Source organism: Dermacentor andersoni, chromosome 5 (genome assembly GCF_023375885.2).
Source record: "Dermacentor andersoni chromosome 5, qqDerAnde1_hic_scaffold, whole genome shotgun sequence".
Taxonomy (NCBI): domain Eukaryota; kingdom Metazoa; phylum Arthropoda; class Arachnida; order Ixodida; family Ixodidae; genus Dermacentor; species Dermacentor andersoni.
The window spans coordinates 125,038,600-125,063,846 of record NC_092818.1 but is presented as its reverse complement, the minus strand read 5'-3'; the positions used below and the strand labels follow the sequence as shown (position 1 = coordinate 125,063,846).

At 42.9% G+C, this 25,247-nt stretch overlaps 2 protein-coding genes across 4 annotated transcripts in view; one reads left to right on the top strand and one right to left on the bottom strand.

The window, feature by feature from the left end:
* Positions 1-13,273, top strand: part of LOC126531095 (uncharacterized) — a 24,816-nt gene extending 11,543 nt beyond the window's left edge. For 2 of the 3 annotated variants that reach the window (XM_050178489.3, XM_050178487.3), the window contains exons 9-10: positions 2,156-2,261; positions 5,253-13,273. In XM_050178489.3, coding sequence (XP_050034446.1) covers positions 2,156-2,261; positions 5,253-5,392 — 246 coding nt within the window. In that variant the 3' untranslated portion in view covers positions 5,393-13,273. Of the gene's footprint in view, positions 1-2,155 lie in introns of all 3 variants that reach the window. The other variant, XM_055070966.2, reaches the window with a different exon arrangement.
* The window catches only part of MetRS (methionyl-tRNA synthetase 1), a 24,591-nt gene continuing 12,560 nt past the window's right edge, over positions 13,217-25,247 (bottom strand). Inside the window, exons 16-21 of the mRNA XM_050178485.3 lie at positions 24,353-24,564; positions 24,128-24,232; positions 23,485-23,662; positions 17,919-18,005; positions 16,763-16,867; positions 13,217-13,451 (exon numbers count right to left, since the gene is read on the bottom strand). Of these exons, the coding sequence (XP_050034442.1) occupies positions 13,287-13,451; positions 16,763-16,867; positions 17,919-18,005; positions 23,485-23,662; positions 24,128-24,232; positions 24,353-24,564 (852 nt within the window). The 3' untranslated portion in view covers positions 13,217-13,286. The remainder of the gene's footprint in view (positions 13,452-16,762; positions 16,868-17,918; positions 18,006-23,484; positions 23,663-24,127; positions 24,233-24,352; positions 24,565-25,247) is intronic.

Below are 25,247 nucleotides of genomic sequence, written 5' to 3'. Positions count from 1 at the left end.
AACGGCATCACACATTGTGAAACACATAGGCAAAGATGCTTATCGCAATAGGATTGGTGGTGATAGCTGTGAATAGTGCATGCCACCACCCCGGAGAAGATTTGCTGGTACCGAAATGAGAAACTGAGTGCGCGCCAGCGTTGTCACGTAAGACAGACGGGCGAGTATTGCGGTGAAGCTGCTGTGCTGGGCAGCTATAGACTGTTCTCGATAGCGCATGCTTCGTGTTTTCTTGTTTACGTGGGAGATAGCGGCCGGAAAGCATATCATACGATCCGAGTTTGATGACGTACTGAACGTTGGTGCCAAAAAATCTGGTTTTCCGGGATTGATGAACTTAAAAATTGAGCATAACTCTATTGCGTCATTTTTTATGTTCTCGATTGCGAACATTGGTGCCGGGAAAACGTGCATAACGAGAACGTATCAACGAGGTTCTGCTGTATTGTGATTGTAATGTGAATTGACGCCTCAAAGAAACAGGAAACTATGTATAAAGCGGATGCCTGCAGGGCTTTAATCATTGTTACTGCAAAACTGCCATCGCAAAATAGAGTGAAAGGACGAGTGCTGACATCTTTTGTCACTGTCGGTGGGAATGGCATCGTCCTCTGTGACACCCATTAAGGTTATTGGACAGGCAGCGCTAAAGGCAGTTGTACAAGTTTTGTGAGATAGCAAAACTAGCGCAGCACTATGTGATAACGAAACTACTGAAACATGAAAGCAAGGGCGGTGAAGAGTCAAGCGAAAGTGAAACTTTTCGAGTGCTCACGGTGTTGTCAGGGGTAATGTCAATGTGTTCTTTCTTCTAAATATGAAATAGAACAGGACAAGTAGCAGTTTCTTTCATCTTGTAATGCAATACAATTATGTTTTTATAATGAGTGGTTGAGTACTAGTGACAGGACTTGATGAGTGTCTTTATCATTGGGCAAGTACTGGAATGTCCCGGAGGAGTCTCTAATCGTGTTGTGCATTTACCTCAATTTCTCTATTACTAAGGCTCTGTTCGTGATAATATTGATGTCTTAAAGATTCTCGAGTACTAATCTATCACTTTAGCCTGACTTAATATTTGCCTTTAGTGTCTCTTTAAGAAATGCCCACGACACAATCAAGCATGGCAGAGCCTTTCGCAGATTCCACGGTGATTCATTGTGGCTTCGAAGACAGCTCACATGACGTGTCTGCACAACAGTGCCGATCGTCTTGCTCAAGGTTGCGATTAATATGCCGTAACCACATTGATGCAGCACTAATAGTGTTCTGAATCAGGAGAAGGAAGATGGTGCAAAATGTGCAGTGGCATGGGTATTGTAGCACGCGCAGGAGGGCTCATATGTGGCAGCAGTCGCGGTAGTGCTGAGTGGTCTAGTTAAGAGAAAGAGAGACACGTTATATTCATGTCACGAACCCAAATATAATGCGAGACATGTGCTAAGACAAGAAATTTTTAAGAAAAGAATATGCTCATTATATTTGTGCAAATACGGTAATAATGTAGGAGCTTTATTTATTCATAATACGTTGGCGCATTAGAGCCAGGCAGGGCTGCTGCGCCATCTAACCTTAACCAACTGTTCGCAGTACCTCAAAGGCCCCAATAATCAGTACGTTGCATAAGGGGTGTGCTTGAAAAGTAGCAGGTCAGATTAGATGTTGTGACTTCATGAATGGCCTTCAAAAGCAGTCTTGATAAGAGAAATGTCAGTGATGAGGGTGATATTAGAAGGAAGGTTATTCCATTCTTGGGCTGTGTGCACAAAAAGATGAATGTTGGAATGTAGTGGAAATGTGGGCATGTGGTGGATACACCATATTAGAGTGCATTAGGTGGGAGGTGCGATGTGCTGGAGTAATTTATTTGGTTATCTGGGGACAGTGACTGAAAGAACCTGTAAAGATGAACTGTTTTATGGTGGCAGGTGAGTGAGGGATGACGTTACTCGGATTTTAAAGCTTAAATGCTTGTGTTGTAGGTCTATGTATTCTACTGTATGCCTATATAGAGCTCCTGTTTGCCAGCATGTTGGATTGGGTGTACTGTGCTGCCCCATGACGAGTCTCTGAAGTGGCTTTTGCTGAAGAGCTTGTTTATTTGTTATTGTTTCTGCCATTATTTTCCTAAATTGTATTTTTGTTGGACCCGCAGAATGCGAACATACTTTCAGCCGTGCTGTGCCTCATCAAAGAGCTCGACTATGCCAGCCTGGAGGTTGTGGAGACGGCAATTCACTGCAGGATGGAAGAGATGGATGGTTAGAATCCCTGCTTTGAGCGCCTTGCTCTGGTTGCGTCTTGCGCAAGCAGCATTGTAATGTAAATTCCGCATTGTGCAAGCTTAACGTTGCGCAACTTAAGAAAAGCGACGAAGTGTAGGTAGCTATTGTCACTTATTTATTGATCAATGTTGCTGGGAGTTTAAAGGTGGTGGTCACTCATCTACTTGCCAAGTATGTGTGTATGTATGACCCACAAGCTGTGTGGACTTTGTATGACTAGACCTTGTGGTCTAGTTGTGGAGTTCATTTTTGATGTGCAAACTGGGATTGATTGAAGCAGGCTTGGCTAACTGCAATCTGTAGTATAGAAGTTTATGTGGGGGCAGTCAGATTACTGTTCGTTTAGAAATTGATGTTCAGCATTACAATGCAACTGCCCTCGTGTTCGAACAAATTCGCTGCTAGGTTTTGTGATTTGACAGCTTCATGTGCCAATGAAGGTTGGAGTGTTGCAGATTAGTTGGCATTCTCAGATGGTGCCGTAGGAATGGAAGCTGGAAAGCCCTGCTGTAAATTGTCTTTTATAATTCCTTCTAGCAGAACTTGCACATAATCATCATGCTGTATTTGCATATACTGTTGTCGGTAGTGGTATGAATAGGCTTAGGCTTCCAGAGTGCAGTTTTAATTTCCAGTCCTGGAAAACTCAGTTGGCACTGCATTATAATGACATTCCCTTACACTGCATTTTTTGCCTTCTTGTATGTAACATGCATCACAATCTCCCTTCCCTCAATTTTTTTTTTTTTTTTTTGATTAATGATATGGTATATTGGAAGGTGTCTATGTGTTCTATTTTTTTATATTTACATTACACTGTATAATCAAACGCTATTTTTACACCAATGAGCTTCACAAACAAATGAGATCCATAATGTATGCTACTTACTGCAGACGATTGCTAAGAACAGACCCTGCAGTTCTTCATGCCAAAGTGTGACCTTGTTAATTAAGGGAGCCAAATATGGTTTGCTCTGCATTTGTGCATGTAGCTATCTTTTGTACGAGTTTCTCACTTTGTCAATATTCTTTTTAAATGATGCAAGCATGCTTATTTATTGAGCACTGTCTAGTACTTGTTTTTGTGTGTTTAAGATACTTGTACAATGCTGGAGACAGCCTTTTCTTGACAGGGTTGTATGTGATATATTTTTCTTCTTATGTCCCTGTCACATGGTCACCACCTGCGACATCTTGGCAACTTTGCAGACCATTTGGAAGAACTGCACTCCATATTTTGTAACTTGGCCTGGCTTGCACACTCAAGTATTCATGTTAGACACTGAAGGGAATTGCCAGATCAGGCTGAAATGCTATATACTACTATGTTGGATCTCTTGGCATCTCCAAACTACTGCTAAATAAAAGGGGGTGGGGCTATCAAAGGAGCAAATGCTCACTAAAATTCCCTTATAACTAATGATTTTAATTAATCATATATAGTGAAGTGCAAACTTCTTTTTCTTTGGGTCCCTTTTGGTCTAATGAAATTCTACAAGAGTTGCAAACTTGAGTTCTCTTTTGTTTTTGTAATTGTTCTTATTAGTAAGCAAATTACCGTTAAGATTCTTTTGGCAAGAAATTTGTGAATATCTTCTTTGTGTTTTACCATATTTTTGCCCATAGTAACCTGATTCAATGTTCAGAAAAAGATTCAAATGAAAGAAAAGATTGCTTTTGAAAAGCTGCATTTCCTTTACACATGTGCCAGTTACGTTATTGCCTCAACACATAATAGTAAAAAGATAGTAATGCGCCAACCAGTGTGCAAGAGTAGGCGGAGTTAGCTGTGATATTTCGTATAATCTGGTGAGCGCGGTTCATTTCCAGCAAGCAGAGTGAGTGGGACTTGTATGTGGCAACATCAGCACCAACTGCTACAACTAGTGTTACTCTGTTCAGGTCACTAAAAGCTCGAGTTAGCAAGCCTCACCCAAACAGCCCATGATTTATGACATCACGGAGTGCTGAAGCAGAAATCTCAAAGTCCCCATCTTTTGATATTATGTTTTTTCCTGTTGTTTAAAGCCTCTCTCTGTTTGAAAGTCTTGTTTCTGGTATTATAGACGTGTAATCTACCAGCATGGCTTAACTTGGCAGTATGTCCAGCAATGTCCCTTTAATTATTAAAGATTGCATGTGAGCACTAAAATGGAATGCAGTCCTTGAAAGTGGTCACTCAAAAAGAATAGTTTAACTGTAATTCCTCACGTCTATTGTTAGAGGCAGCCTCATATTGTAGCTGTCCCAACAACCATGGGAATGATGGGATGGAAATTGTTAATTAGCTTGGATGAGAGTGTACTTGTGGCTTGCTTGATTTATTCTGTTTAGGTACAGTTTATTTAACTGCTTATATCAGAGCATTCCTTCGTAGCAGCTAAACAGTGAAACTCTAAAGCTAACCTATATTTTCATGAAATTTACATCACTTGAAACAGTGATTGGCATTGTGTGTGTGCAACTAAATTTGTCAATAACTTAATTTCGAAATTTGTGTGGGGGCATGGATGTGTGTAATGCACTGTTGTGACCTCCGATGGCTCAGTAAACAAGCTTTAATTTTACTACTGTGAGTCAGAAATGTAGCAAGTGATCTACGTACCATCTTAAAAAAAAATAAGTCTGCCAGTATCAGTGACTTTTCGTAACAAACCAGACACCGCAAAGTAATATAATGCATCACATTAACATTTGAGTCCAAGTATACTAACAAGCATTTACCTCCCATCATTCTGTTGATAATCAGATTGCCACATTGGCCGCTTTCGTGGATATTAATTCCAGATTACCACCCAAAAAGTTCTGCATAAGATGCTAAAATGCTGTTTGTTGAGCATTGCCATGTGATGGGGACATGTGTGAGTGCTGAAGTGAGTCATTCCAAGAGCTAGGTGGATGCAGTGTGCTTTGTAGGCCATGATGTTGTGTCTCAACTTGTGTTTGTGCCACTCTTCAACCTTTCAGAGATGGTTAAGAGTGCAGCTGTTGAAGAGAGATGCAAAACTGATAAGCACGCAGACACTGATGAAGGTCGCTGTGGATCCAGTAGCATCTTAGAGGACTTCTTTATGGCTGTGAAAAATCTCCTGATAGCTGTCCCATAACTTTTTTTTTTCTTTTGGAGAATACAAAATGCAGCTTTCTGTAAGCCTGCTTATCTCACTTCTCTATGCATTATTGTTTTGTGATCTGAGGCAGCACCACGTTTGTGGTGGTCTTATACATCGTGAAAGACATAAAAGAACAATTTTAGAAGTTTAACGGTGGATGCACACACCTGTTACCTCGCTTCATAGCATAGGATAAGTTTTCTGTGAACTGTTCCAGCCAAGAAAAGAGAGGTGATCAAACAGCTTGAAGGCAAGTCTTCCGCATCTACAAGAGCCCAGGAACTCACTTCATGGTGTAACGGTATACAAGCTTCTAGCTGATGCGAGATGGTTAAGTGCCCCGGTGATTGTTTTTTTGTTTCCTTTACAGAGATTACTTCAGTGTACAACACACAATTTACTATTGCTCTCTACTTAAATCACTACTAGGTTGCCATGTCACTACGTGTGGGCCTGGATTTTGGAAAAGTTTAGCTCTACGTCAGGAGAGTGTGGTAACTATGATTTACAAAGAAACAAACCACTTTGTTGTTTCAGGATACTGACACAGTATTGATGATACAGTGCTGTCCCAATATTAATAGCACCCTGCTTTTATCAAAATACTTACGTTGGAATAACCCTATAGTGGATCATGTTGTTGGCATTCAGTCATGCTAGGTACAGGTCATTTTACACCACCTTGCTATCCTGGACAAGCCGTTCTTATCATAGCGAGTTGTGCCAGTATAGCCATAGTTTCATGCTTTAGTTATCGAAGTGAAATCTAGCACTGCAACCACTCAACCACTATGGGAACATCCCACGGGTAGCACATGGATTGCAAAAGCGAATAACTTTCTTCAAGTTGTAAGACCAGTTTTCTTATATGTTTTTGCGGGACGATCCTGAAGCCAGTACACTGTAACACAGTAGCTTAAAATGCTAGCCGCTACAAGGGGGTAATTCAAGAAACTAGCATGTGACGCCACGCGCCAGATGTATCAAAGAACGACTTTGGCACGAGAGAAACCTGCACGCGATCATGGCCTAATGGTTAGATCATTGGGCTGCTGGGCTTGAAGGCAGAGGTTCGATCTCGCCATAATTCATGCATTTCTTTATAGCATTATGGACGTACTTCACCCACTGGAAGTATCTAATGGCAAGCTAGAGCTGTGTATCGAGTACGTAAGCATGTCACAGTGTGCACGAAATTGCAAGTTTGTGAGAGATAAATGGTTTAGAAAAGTCACTTTAATAGAGCGAATAGCTTTCTGGAAGAGTTAGCTATTTGCTTTCATTAACAATCATTGATGATTCCTGCACAGTTTCTAAGCATGAAATGCTTCATCACTTCAGTAGGATGATTAATTGGGCTAGTTGGTGTGGCATTAGACACATACTGTACAGTTTCAGAGGGGATCCCAGTGTATATTCTTCAGCAAACAAAAATAAAGCTTTGCTTACCAGTGCCGCCAAAGATTAGACCAATGTTCCTGTGGTCACGTGTAACTGGAAGTTGGGCATGAGCAATCGCCCAAATTGTGCACTTGGCAGTTTGTGCAAGGTGTGAAACGTGCAGGCTATAAAGCATGGAATTGCTGGTGCATTCACTTCGGAGACAGCACGAAATAGTATGTTCATAGCACGTCTCTTGCTCAGTCCCAAAACTGGTAGAATCATTGTGCTTGGTGTGCACACGATTTCAGATGAAAAGAAGCAAATTCACCGAGCATAATGGACAAATTTGAAGTGATGAGTGTTCCGCAAACAGTATTGCCCGGATCAGCATACGAATCTCCCGGAAAAGTCTCCGTTATTTCTATGATGTCTTGTGGACTGCAGTAGACAGCTTCCTATGATTGCACAAGGTGCCTGGCCTGCCACGAGAAATGGCATGCAGTATGCTTAAGGCTGCAGTCTCTTTCCATTGTAACCAGTGTTGCGGAGACACATTGAGCATGCTTGTATCGCAACCATCACCTAGTACGAGACATGGAATAAGATGTGCACTATCGATATTCATGTAAAGAAGCACTTCATGCTTGCGTCTACCTCCGTATCGCCACATGGAAGGACTAGAGTATCGCTAAATCTGTATGATGACTGGACAGCAGAATTTGCCTTGGGTAAATGTTTTAATTTATTCTAATGCTCTGAAAGCAATCATGAAATGTACATAAAATCAGACTAATTATTGCTATTTCGAAGTTTCAAGTGGTCTTTAAAAACTGCAATATCAGAACCCACAAAGTTCAGACAAATCTGTGGAGCACCCATAATTCCCATACTGGCGATGGGTGCAGACATTATTGCCCTGTTTCCTTCGGTAACTTTAGCAATAACTACTATGAGCATAACTGGTGATGAGCTGGTTATGGGTATTTTACACAACAATGGCTGCTTGCAAGTTATATTTTGTTAGATTGCTTCAAGTGACATTTGTAAGTTGGGATGCTCTCAATGACAAGGATATTGTCATTCGAATTTAAGTTGCATTATTTTTTCCAATATGTACAGATTGTTAGCTCAAAAGCTAACAATCAACTAAAAGTGAAAATATCTGTTGACTGGTGTTGCTTATCTCTCTTTTTGAAGCAAGCATGTGACAAAATTTAAGTGTTTGTGTGCTGCCATTTCAGTTCAGATGAATGGGACAGCACTTTGCAAAAATATGATGAGTCGCTATGTGCTGCTGAATCAAAGGAGAATGACAAGCCCATGTTTCCCAAACCAGCCTTGTCTTAGTGGCCACGAATGTCGATAACAAGTGGTTGTGATTGTTAATGCTCAGTTTTTTCGTTTATATAGTAAGTTGCGTCATCTCAGGAAGACTTGGCACTACAGCATGCTTGTTTACTTTTGTATGTGCTGGTGCACTTCTAAATGTTTGCGAGCTTGTTTTCAGCTGTTTCTTTCTTTTTTTTATACCGGGGCTGCTGTTTAATGGAGATGTGGAGTGTTACTGTGATTTTGTTGTATTGCAAGTACGACTTTCTTCAATAATGATTAAATATAAGGTTTCACAAACATAAAGAAACTATCTCTTACTTTAAGGCTCTTGTGCTTTTCTTGCCGCAATTTTGGTCCCTTGAGCCACACTCAATTGCCATGTGCATCTACAGCCTTATGAATTGTACAAATTTGCCACCAATACAAGTTGTGCCCCCTAACAAGATGCATTATATCTGTGTGTTTTAATGGCAGCGACATGTCCACATCTGCATTTTGCTACTTAAAGGTGATTTTTTGTTGTTTGATACATGAGATTACACACAGGAAATGAATTGGGAGATGCTTTGATCAGTATTGGCTGAATACCAAAATGAGCAATCTGCATTTCTTAGGAGCATGTCAAAACATGTCGACCCCCCCCCCCCTCCCCACTGCACACAAAACCTTGTTCACATGTTTGGGGGGAAAAAAACGTGAGAAAAAGCATACTAAGCGGGAAAACGTACGATCCGAAGTAAAAAAAAAAAATTTGACAGACGCAACTAATGTTGACATCTACGTAATGCGAAGCGTCGAGCTGATGGTGCTCCAGCGGCCCGAGACGCATTTTGTTGTTTTCCTATTGCATGGCGTGTTAAGAGGGCGATGGGAAACCGAAACGAAATCGAGCTGGTGGGTGACGCCGGGTGACGCCGGATGCCACCAAAGCGAAACGTGACATGCACATCGCGCCACTAGCAGGCAGGGAACGGCGGCACGGTTGTATTATCACCTACTAAACGCATGTAGTGTGCTACCAATGACACTACACACCACGCATTGTAAAACAGATAGGTGAAGATGCTTATTGTGGCGACGATAGCTGTGAATGCGGGGTGCGACGATCCGGGTGGAGATTCGCTCGTACCGGAATAAACTGTGCACGCTGTCGTTCTCACGTGAGACGCCTCGCGCCTTCTTTATATGGGATTGAGTGGCTGGAGAATGTATATGATCGCAGTCTTCAGCAGGGAACGGTAGTGTGTTTTGGTTAACGCCTGTTAAAAGCATGCGCTAAGCTTCCGATGGCACCACGCGCGGTGAAACGGGCGAAGATGCTTATCGCAACAGGATTGGCGGCAATAGCTCTGAATGCCGAATGCGACGACTCAGGAGAAGATTTGCTGGTACCGAAATGAGAAACTGAGTGCGCGCTGGTGTTTTCAGGCGAGACGGGCGAGCGAGTATTGCAGTGAAGCTGCCACAGCGGGCACCTATATACTGTTCTCGATAGCACGCTCCTTGCACATCTTCTTGTTTACATAGAGCCTAGCGGCAGGCAAACATATCATACCATCGCAGTTTGGTGACATAGTGAACGTTGGTGCCGAAAAATCGTGTTTTCCGGGAACGTATGAAGTATTCAAAAATAGGCGTAACTCTATTTGGTCATTTTTGTTTTTGTTTTCTTGATTGCAGACATTGGCGCTGGGAAAACGTTTGTAACGGGAACGTATCAACGAGGGGCTACTGTATGATATATATATATATATATATATATATATATATATATATATATATATATATATATATCATACAGTAGCCCCTCATAAATATATATAAATGCTTGGTTACACACACTCCAAACTCTTAGGCACCAGCTTGATACGAAGCAAGCCAATTTATTGAACTTCTCTTTCCCTCGCTCCTCAATATTAGTAGTAAAGACCTGTACTACTAATGGTACAGGAATGTATATGCATATATATATTTAAAAAGAATGTGCAGCACCTTCGTACAGAATTTAGCCAGTTCAGGCAGCCCAGTCTCGCCATTTGTGGTGCCATTATCAGCCTGCCGATAAAAGAAATAAACCGGAGAATAGGGAGGGCTGTGCCACATTCTGTTGGTTGTCATTTGGGATGCGAAAAGGTGGGGGGGATTTCATAACTTAAGGACGATGAAGGTTGTGCCAGCTGCCCATCAAAATTATTTCACAACACTCAAAACTTTGAGGCCTAATTTAATCACGAGTTGGTAGATTTGCATGTTCGTTGTAAAAACTTGCAATAAACATTTTGTTGTATTCAAAGCATTTCCCAACCATGTGTTTTGGGAGCTGTGAGCTGTTTAAAAGGGTCTTGCAACACTTTTTTTTGAGAATGGTTAACAAACCTTTAGTAATTTATATATAAAGATGTCGCAAATACTTGGAGCCAGAGGTGGCTGCTATTTTGCTCCAGATGTGTTATGTTGCTACCACTTTTCGTTTAGCCTGATGATATTGCATGAGTAGATGATGGCTACTGAGAGTCAAATTCCTTTAGTGGCCTTTACCAACTGGTGCCAGCCCACAAGAAGCTTGCGCAGGTCCAGGCAAACCTTTAGTAAGCAAACATCAAGAACAATATCAGCCGAAAGTAAGCCGCCAGAGGCATAGAATTATTTCTATGTGCAACATTTAGATGCTTGAGCCTTTAGAGATGTCTGCAGCGATGTAGGTGAAACTTGGTATATCATTGTATGTTCTGCGAATCTTCATTTCAACTTTTGTAACTCTTTTACCATGCACTCCTCAGTGCTCTAACCAATGTGTAAACAAGGTCTGCTCGGCCTCTGCAAAGTTTGGCCTCAATATGCTTCCTCAATAATATTATTCTGCACATAATATTCTGATTATGTGCAGGCTGATGTTAGATGCCTGTGAAAGTGTTCTTTTGACAGTGCCATGTGCCACATGACGCACACAAAAGATTTAATTAAAACGTTGTAGGGCCCCTAACAGCAAGTTTGTTTTTTCCTGGTGAGAAATGCTAATCTTTAAGGTGATCAAGACTATGTTCAAAAGGGGACAAATTAAGCAACACTGTATATACTGTGTCTACCCTTTCTACATGCCAGATAGTGTTTGCTTGCTTTTCCAATATTATTGAACTATCTTGTGTTATCTGTTATCTCTTTGAAAATTCTAAGTTACATCCAACAATGTAGCTTCTTCTGAAAGACAAAACTGTCTTGTGAAGCAGGATGCTGCAATGAGATGACTATGCTAAGCACTGGTGGTAACCTCTTGTAGGCTGGGTAAGGAACTTGAGGAAGACTTCTGTCTATGTGGTTATATTTAGTCTTAACTGTAAGGCTTGAATGGTTTCATATACAATAAACTTATAATGTGCATGTTAAGGTTATCTGAGCAATACATTGTCCCTGATATAGAGCCAACGTAGCGATTGACAGCAGTTTAAGTCGTTTTCTACTTTTTCAAGCTGCACATTTATATGGTGTCTGTTCACTAGCTGATTGCACTGGGCACCAAAATTTACAATGAAGCAAGGAGTAGTATGTGCTAATTAACAAGTTATGCATAGTTTACATAAAAATGAAACATCAATGACAATTATGTGCATATATTAATTAGTGGACTTTTGTTTTATTCTCCCTTTTTCCTTTATGCCTTATTTGGTAAGTGTTGTCAAAAAGTTATACGAACTAGTTAACTTTTGCATTTTGGGTGATGTATCCTCGATTAATCTACTTCAGCCACACTTTTCACTTCTGTTGCAACTAACTGATTGCAGAGATGGGAACTACACCACTTGCAAAGCCATGCGACACTTCATTCAGGAGCGGCTTCTTCTGGAAAAAGAATGTCACTCAATCATTCTGCACTAAAAAAATTGGTTCCTTTATGGCTCGTGCAGGCACACACAGAAAAGCCACCAGAGCAGTTACTTTTGCAGTAGTGTTAGGCAAAAGACTGTAGCTATGTCACTCAAGACAACTTCATTACTCACAAAATACCCAGCTTTAGATAACAAGGCCTTTGCACCACTGCCAAGAGGGTATTATCAACAACAGATAAAATTTGAACAGGAAAGTGTAAAGGAAAATAACAGCTCTTACGGGTAATAGCTTTAAAGTGTGATTTCATACCCCTGTGTGCCAAAGCTAGTGTAGGCTTCAAACCAAGCGGACAAGGCAAAATCATGCCAACGTCGCACAAACTGGCAAAGGCAGCAGCGAAAGAATGTGTTCGAGTTAGCCTTAAGATTCATTTATCCACCCTGGCGACCAGAGCGCAAGTTAATTCTCCAGCAGCCATGGAAATTGGTTCCAGTGAGAGCCAGTATTGTTGTAGAAAGGTGGGTCACAGTGAAAAGAACCGGAAGAGAGACTTGGCTGGTGCAAGCATAGACCCTTTCACTGCTTACTAACACAGGCTGGAGTCAGCTTGGTCTTCTGAAACCACAGTAAGCAAGACAATAGTCCCACTTGAGATGTCTCTCTTGTGAACACTTCTGCTCTGCAATTGATGAGACTCAAATCAATTTTGCCACACTGCGCAAGGAAATGTGCATATGTGTGCTCTAGGAATGTTTCTTGCATAACAAAACATCTCTATCGCTCTTGTATGTGGCAAAACACACTTTTTTTTCCTTGAAAATGCTAGCTGCCAGAAATATGCTACAAAAACTTACTTCGAAACATGCCATGGCATGCCATTTTACTGCATTCTTCCCTTGTAATGAATTGCGGTTTTTGCACTTGTGCCTTCTCACAGCCCACAACTAAGCAGAGTAAAAATAGTAGGGAAGTGCGCCGACTCATGAGTTTGATGCTGCACCTTTTTCTGTAGTGGTTCAGCAAGTTACTCCACACTGGATGCGATATCCCCAAAAGTGATTGATCGAGGACACAATCCCAGCTTTAAAATTTGGGGCTTGGTTCACAAAGCTTTCCATTTGTGAGAACTGTCTTGTCACGAGCTGGGGCATATGCAAATGGGAGGAGCACCTTTCATTTTGTGATCCATAATTACGCACAAATACCTTTGTGAATATAGGCTCCAACTCTGCTCCTTCTCTCGTAACCCCACCCCCACCATGAACAGAAAACTTGCACTTTTTGTCAGATGTGTGCTTTTGTTATTTACGAAATAAATAAGTTGCTTGAATCCGTTCCGAGTGTTTGGTTATTTCTTCTTTTTCTGGCCACCACGCTTCTGATTTGAGGGCGCTGGCAATTCCTCGCCCAGGGCTGCGGCGAGCTGCTTCTTGAGGTCCAAGAGGCGTGCTACTTCCTTGTCGATAGTTGCCTTGTCTGCCTTAGCAACCTTGAGTTCCCTGACCTTGTTGCCCTGCAGCAGCAAAGGAAAGGCTTTGACAAATGAACTACAACTTCTATAAAGTGCATAGATCGTTATGAAGCTGTGATGGCTGCACATTGCCTCCTTTTACTGCTTCCTTGTCATCAATGACAGTTTTATTATGTGCGTTGGTTGGTGTGTCATCCAAAGTAATATTTCAGCACTTAATTTATCAGAACTGCTGTGCCTTTAAGTAGCCGCCAAGAAACGAGTTCACGACTCGCTTGAAAGTTTGCAAGTGAACAGTCTTATGCATGATCCAGTGGGCTGGTGAACCCCTCCATTCTTTCTCTGCCTAAAATGTTGCACACAACCTTGCACACTGGATTTGGGAAGTTACATTCCTGTGTCGCATGTTAATGTAATATTGGTGGTGCAAAGGAGAAGCCTTGCCTCTATAAGTACAGTAAGCTGTAGTGTGCGAAGCTGCGTGCACAGTGGGACCAGCTCTACTTGGTACCACAGTGTGTTCCTGGTTTTGTACTGAAAGGTATTTCGAAATAGAAAAAAAAAAGCTGCTTTGAACCCTGCATTCAAGTTTAGCATGTTTCTTTTAGCTCTGCAGTAATCCTGTTAATGTCGGTGCTCGATCATGTGGGCCAGGGCCAATCAAGGCAAATGGTTTCTTTGAACACTGCCATCATGAGGGCAAATTTTACCAGAATCATTAACACCACATGGACTGTGAGCTCGCCTTACGGGTGGGGCCAGTGTACTTCAAGGCACCACAACAATGCAAACATTTGGTGTACTGTATGGACGATTCAAGAAAATTTAACTGTTTCTGTAGCACTAGCTTCATAGCTAGTCAAAGCTACACTATTTGCAGAGCATAAAACCACCTTTGAGCCCCCCCCCCCCCCCCCTTTTTTTTTTCAGACAGCCACTGAAGTTACCCAAATTTTTTAGTGACTGATTCATAGTGAACAGTTTTATTCCGATATGAGCAGTTCATTTGTTATTTTCTGTTGTCTTTTACTGTCGATTGTTATTATTTACTTATTTTCCATCAAAAGGCTGGCTGCTTGGGCTGGTTGGCTAGGAAAGGCCATAGAAACAGTCTCTATTAAATGCAATATTTCTTGGCACAGAATTAAGTCAAGCATGCTTTTGTTATCCTCCATATGGCACATTAATTGTGCTGCAGTGTGGAAATAAAAATACAGAGGCATCAGCAGCAAAGTGTTACTGCTGAGCTGTGTCCATGTGAGAGCAGTTGATAGAGCTTTCACAATACTAGTTAGTAGTACTAAATTTAAGGTCCAAGCACTAAATCTTTTCAGGCCTAATTGTTTATTTGAGGTGAGGAAACATCTAAAAACACCACAGTTCTGGCATTGAAAAGGCGGCCGTCAGAGCTACGACCACCTTGTTCTGTGCCACTATTTTTTAAAACTGAGAGAATCCAGACCTTTGCTTCGTTTCCGCCAACTACACACTCAAAAGATTAGTTCTCTGTAAAACTAGTGCCATCTAATAGCGCAGCATTAACACTTAGATAATGATATGCCTGCCACTTGTCTATGGCACACGGTAGACGAAAAAAAATCCCTGGACGAGTGAGACTCTTCCTTGGCAAACGAAGGGTTAAGGACTGCATGTCTCATTTTCAGTCATACTGATGGTCTGTTAGGCCTATAATGACAAAGACAACAAAACAACATCTCTAAAGGGGCCCTGAACAACCCCTTGGACTTGGTGAAATAACACAGTCCGCGAGTAGCATACGTTGCTGTGAACATCTTGGCTAAGTTTTGCTGTTGTATGCGGTACTTGAAGCTCGCAAGCGGAGCGCCATGTCGCTTTTCACTCAAACGCTCTCTTTTCAACAGAAGCCTGCTCCTTATTCTCTTCTGGATGCTTTATTTCATAGTAAACTGGATTGCCATACGCAGCTGCTAATGGTAGTTGCGGTCTGCTACGTAGCGTACATACCGTGGCCGCAGCGAGGTTTCGCCGCGAGTCCGTTGGCTAAGCACACTACAGATTGCTGAGGACACCCGCATTTGGTTTACGTATAGTGCGTCATAGGCACCAGAATCCGAAGTCATGTCCTCTATGCTGAAATCCAAAATGAAATTTGAACTGTGCACCACGGTGACATTTAGAAGGTGGAGCACTGTAGGCATGCCCCACTCCGTCATAGCCTTCGCAGTGCAAGGCATTGAAGGAGAAGTGGAAGCATCACGGAGGCCATGTTTGATTGCCAATAACTCCGCTTCTGCTGAACGCATTGAAGTACTTCTTGCGGCAAAGTATTTCTGAAATAGCCTGTTTTCACTTCAAATGCCTTTCTCCACTTTGCTAAAAAGTGGTTCAGGACCCCTTTAAGAAAAGTTCCACAAGTGGAAATGATAAACTATGCAAAATATATATATATATAAACCAGAGGGGCTTTATTTATTAAAATTTTGAAAGCCACTCTTTTGGGTTACGTTCAGCATGTTAAAAGGGACACTAAAGGCAAATATTAAGTCAAGCTAAAGTGATAGATTAGTGCTCGAGAATCTCTAGGTCATCAATATTATCACAAACAGAGGCTTAGTAACCGAGAAATTGAGCTAAATGCAGGACATGATTAGGGACTCCCCTGGGGCATTCATGTACTTTCCTGATGACGAAGGCATTCCTCATTTAAATTCTGTGATTAGTATTCAACCATTGTTATAAAAACATCATTGTATTACATTATAAGATGAAATAAAATGCTATTTGTCTAGTTCTATTTCATTTAAGAAAAAAGAAAACTCGTTACCATTACCCTTGACAATGATGCAGTCAGTTAACAGGTTTCATGTTTGCTCAAATCTGTGCTGCCTCCGCTTTCGCGTTTCAGTAGTTTCATCATCACGCAGTGTTGCGCTGGTTTTGCGGGCTCACGAAACTCACACAAACTGCAAGTACCAGAGAATTCCACTTTCATGTGATTTCGCGGGATGCCCAAACGGTCCACGCCGCTTGACCGAAAGCAGCTGCAGTGGCGAGTTGATCGGTCTTGGCTAGGTTTCTCCATGGCTCCGCATTTGCGTCTGGTGCAAAAAACTGCGCTGCTGTCTGTCGGGCACCATTTTACTCACTGACGGCAGCATAGGGTGGTGATGGCGTACGCAACATCACTACTCCCCGGTTGGGTGGCGGGAGATTTGAATTGCTATAAAGGTATTCAGACCCTTCAGATGCAACTTTCTTGTAAAGTCCTTTCTTGGCACAAAACAAGTGTTATGGTGTTTCTAAATTAGTATTTAAACAGTTCACGTCGACTTAGTATTTGCCTTGGGTCCCTTTAAGTCAGCATTGCTTACCTGAACTTGCACTTGACGTGTGAGCTCCTCTGCATTCAAGTTGGTGTCACCAGAAGCATGACTGTTCAGAGAATTTGTGCTAGTGTCCTTGTGGCCATTCACAACCTGAAGAAAGTAGACATATATTATTTTTTCCAAACTAAACCAAATATTCACCCCAGAAAGCTTTAAGGATTGCTATGGTGGATGTTTAATCAGGCCGAGACTAGCACACTACACTACTGAACTTTGTGCGCCAAATGGGCCATACCCCTTACCTCAGAAGATTACAACATAATTTATTACTTCTGTAGAGGCATTCCTTCAAGCTGTGCTTGGCGATAACCTAAGAATTCAGTACAAGCTCTGCGCAGAAAACCACACAGCGCCTGCCCTCTGCGCATCCACTCTACAACACACAATTCCTGTGAGACACCGATACCAAAAGTACTGTTTGCCTCTGCCACGACGTCACAAAAACATGCCTGCCAACTGCCCCGATTTTTTTCATAATGTTTACAAATTTGCACTCAATTTACGACTTTACAAATGCTGCGTCAAGTTTGATGAAAAATTAGTTCTGACTGCAAAGAAGTTTCACTCTTCAGTGCCCGAACATTTCGTAGGAGGTCTTCCAATGTTGAAAGGATGCAAGATGGGTACTGCTTCAAGCAAGTTTATAGAGAAAACAAGCAGGAGCAATCGCCAACGCCATGGTTACTGAATCTAAAACAATCTAAAAACAATGTGTTGCTTGTCAGTGTTTGCTGTGTCAAGTTTGTTGCTGCTTGTGTGCTGTATATATAGGTAAATCATCTATAAAATGCTACAATGTGTATATGCATACCTTAAAAGGTGTGTGCTCAGATCAAGCTTAAAAAAATGGTTGCTATTCACCCTTACCTCAGTTTCGTGTCGGCAAGAGTCTGTGAATTTCAAAGTTGACAGGTATGCAGAAATGAGTAAATATGATTGGCTGACACATCTATACAAATTATCTTTTGACTTGGATAGCAGCGCATTTGCCAATGCATTCTTAGGTTGTTGCTGACTATAACGCATAAATGGAAAATGAACAAGTCCTAGAGCATACGCAAGCAGACTAGTTGGTTCTGCAGCACAGTTCATAGAATAGTGTTTTTATGTATCTTCCAGTGCTAAACAAGGTGCAATATACCTTTGCTGGACTTGATGTCTTGCCTTCAAACCGTTTCTTCAGGGTGTCTATCGTCTCCTGCTCGATCTTCTTGAAAAGAGGCAGAGGCTGAAGAAAAGAAGGAACTTTCAGTCATTTGATTCCACATAGGACCATACTGTCTATGGTATAAGTTTGCCAGGAATGCAAGTGTTGAACGAACTCTACAGAAACTGCCATCAAGATCCATGTCTTGGAAGCGTTTTTGGGCCGCATTTTCGAACAGTAAATAAAAAGCAGGTGTTAAACCAAGAGTGCCCTACGGAGCAGTCTAGACAGCCCTGCAGACATTGATAGCAGATAGTTCCGGACAGCAGGTGCATACACCGTAACTCCAGTGCAAAAATAGATATCATATCACATTGTGAATGCACCAATTTTCTTTCTTAAAAAAATCGGGGACTTGGAAAGCAGCAGTGTGGATTCAAAAAGAGAGGAACAGGGTGGAAACAGTGATAGAGAAGTGAAAACTCACTATCTACATTTGAGGGCATGTTCCACTAGTCAGCCGAGAGGCTTATGGCTTCATCAAGAAGGTTGTTCCACTACACAGGTGACGGAAACTGTAATGACATACCTTTTAAATTTAAGTTCTTAATTACTGAAATAAAATGCAGCTCTGCAGGTGCTAACGATACCATGACCTATGAAAAAGCACACTTATACATGTCTTTACTGATTCTCTAAAAGACTTAAAACCTTTGCAGCTTAAAAAGAGCTGATGGCAAGCAAGGGTGCATTGCAACAAATTCTATGCACTTTTGTATCCTGCTGCCCTCTGCCTGCTCCAGCTCCAAACATAAATCTGGAGTAAGTACCTTGCACTGGAGGAAGAGGATTTTCGACAAAGTTTGCAGACTTGCAGACAAGCCTGAACCTGCCAATAGAACTTGATCAGAATCAGAATCCCATGTAAGGGTAATGATTTATCTTGGTAACATAAGCTAATTTCCAAGCTGTCAGTCCATATGTATTAATCAGGGTGACACACACAGCAGTATGTCGTGCATTTTCCAGGCAATCTGACGAATGGAATGGGACACTGAAGCACAAACTCGTAACAGTGCAAGCAGGAAAAAAAAACAAGGGGGTAAGATTTGGTGACACCATTAATATGTCAATAGTGACATGGAATATGAGCATGTTTTGCTATCAAAAAAGAACATGGTGTTGTCTTTTCAGTCACCAGGTTAAAGAGGAGTCACTAGGAAGTGTTGTGACAGGAACCAACGCTTAGCGTATCCTGAGCATTTGGGTGATGATATCGAGCTTGCTTACTGCTACACATCACACATCATTATGGACAATTCCTTAGTGGTTCACAGGCAACAAAATAATTTAGAGATGTGCATGACAGCGAGAATATCTGTTTAGAACGCACACATTGTGCTTCTCGTCATGCTGCAAAAGAAGTCATGAGGCCCTTGCCATTGTCCAGAATTTTTGTTCGAGTTCTCTCAAGTTTGTAAACAACAATCATTTGCAATAGACATGGAAGGCAATGGTTTCCACGCAGATTCCATGCAAAATAAAAGTGACGGTAATGGTTTTCTACATCAAATAAAGGCAAGCCGTTGCATTAAACGCTCTTAAAAATGAAGAGCGGGGAGACCAGTCCTCCTCCCCACCACCTTCCTCCATCCGGCTGCTGATTATGTTCCCTCGTTTAACTGCTTCCTGGGTGCTCCGATCGCATGCAACAAGCTGCGGCTGTCGGCGTTAAAGAATGGCACTGCTATAACCACTGCAAAGAGGAGTCACGGGTAACAAGCGACATGCGAGCTGAGCCGAGGCATCGCTTTGATGTCCCCAAAAGGGGCCTTTTGAAAAAATGCGAGAAGGTTGCCATGGCAGCCTGTCAGCTTGAGAAATCCAGAAGAAATGCTGAGGCGAGATTGCCACAAGCAACTCGCCATGTACTTATCACTGAATTGCACGAGAAAACCTTATGTCTGTCAGCCTTGCATGTTTTATGCAAAGCTTGCCGAAATCCTTCTCCAAGGCATCCAGGTGTTCCACGTAGTGCAGTGGAAGGTTCCTTGCGAAAACGAAGCACCAGAGAGACTGAATCATCTGCCGGGCCTCCTGTGAGGACAACGCTGAGGCAGCCTGCCCTACTGTGTCATCACTGCCGTTGTCGCTGTCGCTATCCAATGCAAGCATGTTTGCAACCAATCGCCTCATCAGTTAGAAGCCCCTGGTCTCCAAATTGATGGCCATGCACTTTATTTTCACCAGCAATGTCGTGCATTGCCGATGATCAGCAGACGGATCATCCATCTTTTGTTTCGGCGGCGAGTCAAACGAGGCTGAGAAACAACATTGCCAGGAATGATTTCGACACAACCAACAAGGACGAATGCGAGCAATTAAAGTTGTTTACAGAACTGCACTGAATGAGGAGTCAGCAAGCAATCTGGGAGCAGCGCAGTTGGTGCGGTCCATTCATGTTTCAGAGGGTGGTGCAGCGTAGAGCTATGGGTGTAGCCCATTCGTGTTTGGAGGGGTGGAAGGGCTACGGGAGGGAGGGGTGTGGAGAAGGCTGGAAAATGAGCGTGCAGTGGCTGTTGGGGCAGCGGGCCATCATTCAGTGGCTCGAATTTCTCGTTTCCTATTTTTCTTTTCAAGGATTTCGCATTTCACTACCTTTCGGCACTGATACCCAGCAACCAGACTTCATCGTTATAACTGATAATGCGGCATCAGGGCATTGCGGTAAGCGGGTTATTTCACCATGGAAAACACACAAAAGTTGATGGTGCAGCAGCTTCTTCTTGTTATAACAGATATACTGTTAAAAACGGTACCGTTATAAGCGGGTTCAATTGTATTAGCATATTCACATTGTAGCAGGTCACAAAGCACAGGGGCTTTATTGTGGCAAGTAGCAGTACCGCATTGTACTCCAGTAGGATGTGCAGGATGCAGGCCAGCACAAAAGAACATCTTTGTCTTTTCTTTATTGTGCTCATACTCTTGAGCAGCCCAGGCGTCGTCTTTGTCGCCGTCACAGTGCAGTTGGCACAAATAGTGACGCAGCACTACCCTCCCTCCAGAGCGAGCATCGTCCCGATTCTCATCAAATGGTAGTCGTTAGACTCGATAAACAGCTTGCCAGTTCGGTGTCCACATCATTCAGAAAGGTACGGCTTCATGTGCACCACATGGACTACCTAGGCACCTGTTGACAGCGTTTGGAGCAGCATGAACCGTCACCCACGACTTCATAATTCACGTCGCTAATACGGCACAGAACCAAAGTATGGTCCGAAGTATCGGCATAGAAGTTTCTCAGAGAGGCATCAGCGTCGTAGCGAATACCAAACCCAGACCCTTTCCCCATATAAGCGACGAATTGGTGGTGGAGATTGTACCGTCAAGCATCACGTTCTCGCTGTGTAGTTATTCAGATGCACACGAGCTGTCGTGCTTCCTCGGCACGCTCAGTGAATTCTGTGGCATCTTCGCACGAATCATTGTAGTAGTTGTGAGGCAGCATAGCATCAAGCATCGTAGTGACTTCTTGACCATGGATCAAACCAAAGGGGGCCATTTTGGTTGTTTCCTGGCGTGCTGTATTATATGCGAATGTGACGTATGGCAATACTTTGTCCCAATTCTTGTGCTCCACATCAACGTACATGCAAACCATGTCTGCGACAGTCTTGTTGAGGCGTTCTGTAAGCCCTGTCATGTGTGGGTGATAGGATGTTGTCTTCCTATGCGCTGTGCCATTGAGCGCAAGCACAATGCACAAGAGCTCAGCTGTGAATGCAGTTCCTTTGTCGGTTATGACGACCGCTGGAGCACCGTGTCTCAGGACAATGTTTTCGACAAAGAACCGTGCCGCTTCAGCTGCAGTCCTGCTCGGAATCGCCTTGGTTTCTGCGTATCGTGTGAGATAGTATGTCGCTACTATGACCCATCTGTTGCTGCTGCCAGATAGTGCAAAGGGACCAAGAAGGTCTATTCCAATTTGAGCAAACGGCGTTTCCGGTACTGCAACAGGCTGCAGTAGCCCAGCGGGTTTAGTTGGTGGTACTTTGCGTTACTGGCGCTCAAGGCAAGTTCTAACGTAATGTTCCACCTGTGCTGCGAGCCTTGGCCAGTAGTATCCTCTCGACCTGCTGCTGTATTGCTTCACATTTATTCTGAGCCACACGATATGGGTTCTGTCGAATGGGTCTTGCTGTTTCCTCCGTGATGATGCGGTGCTTTGTCAGCGGCGTTTGACCTACTCGCGATGTAGATGAAAAGCAGTCCTTAAACTCTTCGAGCAGTTCTGTAAGATGGTGTCGTTCTGTTGGCGTTAACCCTGGACCAACGTCAACAGCAGGTGTACATGATGTTGTATGAGCCTTGGCTTCTTCTTGTATGGCAAAACAGTCTTGAGCGTGGTTTATTTCATCTAGGTATACGACAGCGGTGCCTTTACCGATGTGCGGACATTTGTTTGTGAAATTTGTAAAGAGCACCTCTGCACGCCTGTCAACTAAGCTGACGATGCCATGAGCGATGGAAACACCTTGGCAGAATAGAAGGGCAGTTACATGTTCTGCTACTGCGTCTTCTTTATGCTGTGCACCGCAATTGACGGAAACAAGTCTGCATGATAGTGGCAGTATGCAGACGTCCTCGTCGATAACACGTAGGGCTCGGCGTTGGGGTTCTGTGCCTGGGGTCGTCTTTTTCAGGGAAAAATGTTACCACGCTATCGTGTACGTTGACAACGACACCGTATTCCCTTAAGAAGTCCATTCCTAATATGACGATGAGCGAAACAAGAACAAGGTGAAAGCAGGAAGCAGCCAACGTTTTGACAAGCAGACTTGAGACAAGTCCACTTGTTGAAACGTTGACTCCTGCTTTCACCTTGTTCTCGTTTTGCTCATCGTCCTGAATTTCCATCTCCCGCCTTTCCCCTGTTTTCCCTGGATTCCTAATACGAGCAATTTGCAGCACTCCGGTAGAATCACGAATGTCGTGACGAAAGCTGCGCTCTCGATCGTGAATCTTTCAGTACGCTTGGCTGTAGGTGTCATTCTCTGGCCTCCAGCATTTCAAATGTAAGGGCCCATCCATTCCATTCTGACTTTCTTCAGTTGGTCCACCAGTGGCTTGCTCATTATAGAAAAGTCTCTATCTTTTCTTTATCGTGCTCGTACTCTTGAACGGCCCGGTCATCGTCGCCGTCAGGGTGTAGTTGGCACAAATAGTGACGCGGCAATGTTCTTAGAGAGGACAACTTGCAGCTAGTGGGTAACAAACCGTGCGAGAAATTGAGGTGTATAAAATCAGCTCAGACACAACATGCAGCTGTTATCAGGTTTTAGGTCTCTTCAGTACAATGGCAATTGCATGGCATCTTTAGCTGCAAGCAAGATGGACACGAGTTAAAATTTACAAGAGGAATCGTGCACAGCACAGGTCTCAAGAGCAGGTTTAAATGCTAAACTGGCAACCAATGTGGGCTTTGCCAGCGCTTGCATGCTCTGCAAGATTTTGCTACTGACAAGGCGGCACGAAGGACGAGGCTGCCCATCCTTACCTTGTTCATCTTGTGGCCAGCCTTCAAGAGTGGCGCAAAGTGAGGTTCCAGCTTGAACATGGGCACATTCAGCTGCTGTCTCAGGGCTTCGCTGGTTTCAGGCATGAATGGCTGCAGCATTCCAGCCAGGAGACAGGCCACGTTGGCACACAGTGCCATGATGTTTGCGGAACGCAGCCTGCAGTAAGCGTCAGTTCATTGCAACATCCAGTGCAGAAAGTACGTGTGAACCAGCCATCTCAATTTTTTTAAAAGAGTCCAATGATCAAAGTTCACAGTTGCCCCCCCCCCCCCTCCTTTCCTCCTTTCAAGTGTGGCAATGACTATGTAGCCTCTGCACAGCCTTTCCGAAAAGCTGTGACCAATTGTAAAACATTTCAAATAATACTTTATGAAGTAAATGGTTTTTACATATGGTGTACAGTTTCATACAATAAATTTGATTACGGAGACAACTTGGCTTTAAAATTTAAAATCAGACGTAAGTGCAAGAGACATATGACATCAGTGAGCCAGGGAAAGACGTTGGATGGAAATAGAGCAAAGTCTTTTTTTTGCATAGAGTTATTCAAACTACAAGCATGGTAGGGATCAAGGTCCAGGTAATATAACATTCAACACGAAAGATTAAAAAGGAATTTACCTTTGCTCTGGTGTGCCTTTTACAAGTTCCCAAGGCTTGTGGAACTGGATGTACTGGTTGCCTATTCGGCTGATGCTCAATATGCACCGAATCGAATCACGAAGCCTAGAATGAAAAAAAAGAAACAATTGTGGCTACAAAAATGTGCAGATTCAATAGCTGTAGTTCAATAAATTTTCAAGGATATGCACTTTGAAGGAAGGCAGCAAGAGGAGTTGTCTTTACCTAACTTTGTCCATGAAACTGATGTAGTTCCCCAGTTGTGCTGATACCTTAGCAATGACCACCTTGTCTTCATCAACAATGTTGAGCTCAGGCACCACACCACCAAAATTATTGAACAGAAAGGTAAGTGCCCTGTTCACAAAGTTTCCAAGGTTGTTCAACAGCTCAGAGTTGTTCTTCAGCTGCAGATCACTCCAGCAGAAACTTGTGTCCTGTATTAAGGGACGACACACGATTTCAATAAATAAGTGAATCATTGGAACTTTGTTGCTTACACAGAAACATGCAGGGCACATAGATAATGCACAGAGAATGAGGCCCAAGACTATGGGAACAAAAGGTGGTGTCCAAATCCATGCCCTAGCAATGGTTGCCTCTGAGTAACAGAAAATGATCTCGAAGGCTACGCTTTTACAAGCTGCATGGGCTGGAAGCAATTGCAAAGCTGGAAAAACACTGCTGATGCCACGTTTTGGACACCACCTATAGGGGATGTTATATTTGTTCAAAAAGTTGTAATGTCAATTGCATTCATCTGCGGTCACTTTTACTTGCAATTTACGTGCAAATAAATGCACGGGTGGCACTCTGTACAATATTATATGTAGACACACAGCTCAATAATGTACTGTAAAAACCTCACTAATACATTTCTCACAAGTACAGTCTCCCAGCTATAACACCACTGAAGCACAGCCCTTGAAAGGATACAAGCTTATTAAACATGTTCACATTGCATCTTCCAGATATCCAATAAATTCTGTTCCTGTGGTCCTGGGAAAGACGCCTCGGAAGGTCTTGCTCTTGCACAACTCAGTTTGAGTATGAAGGAAAAGGACAGGTGGCAGGATAGCGCTCATCGTGTCGCCTGTCTTTTTCCTTCATACTTTGAGTT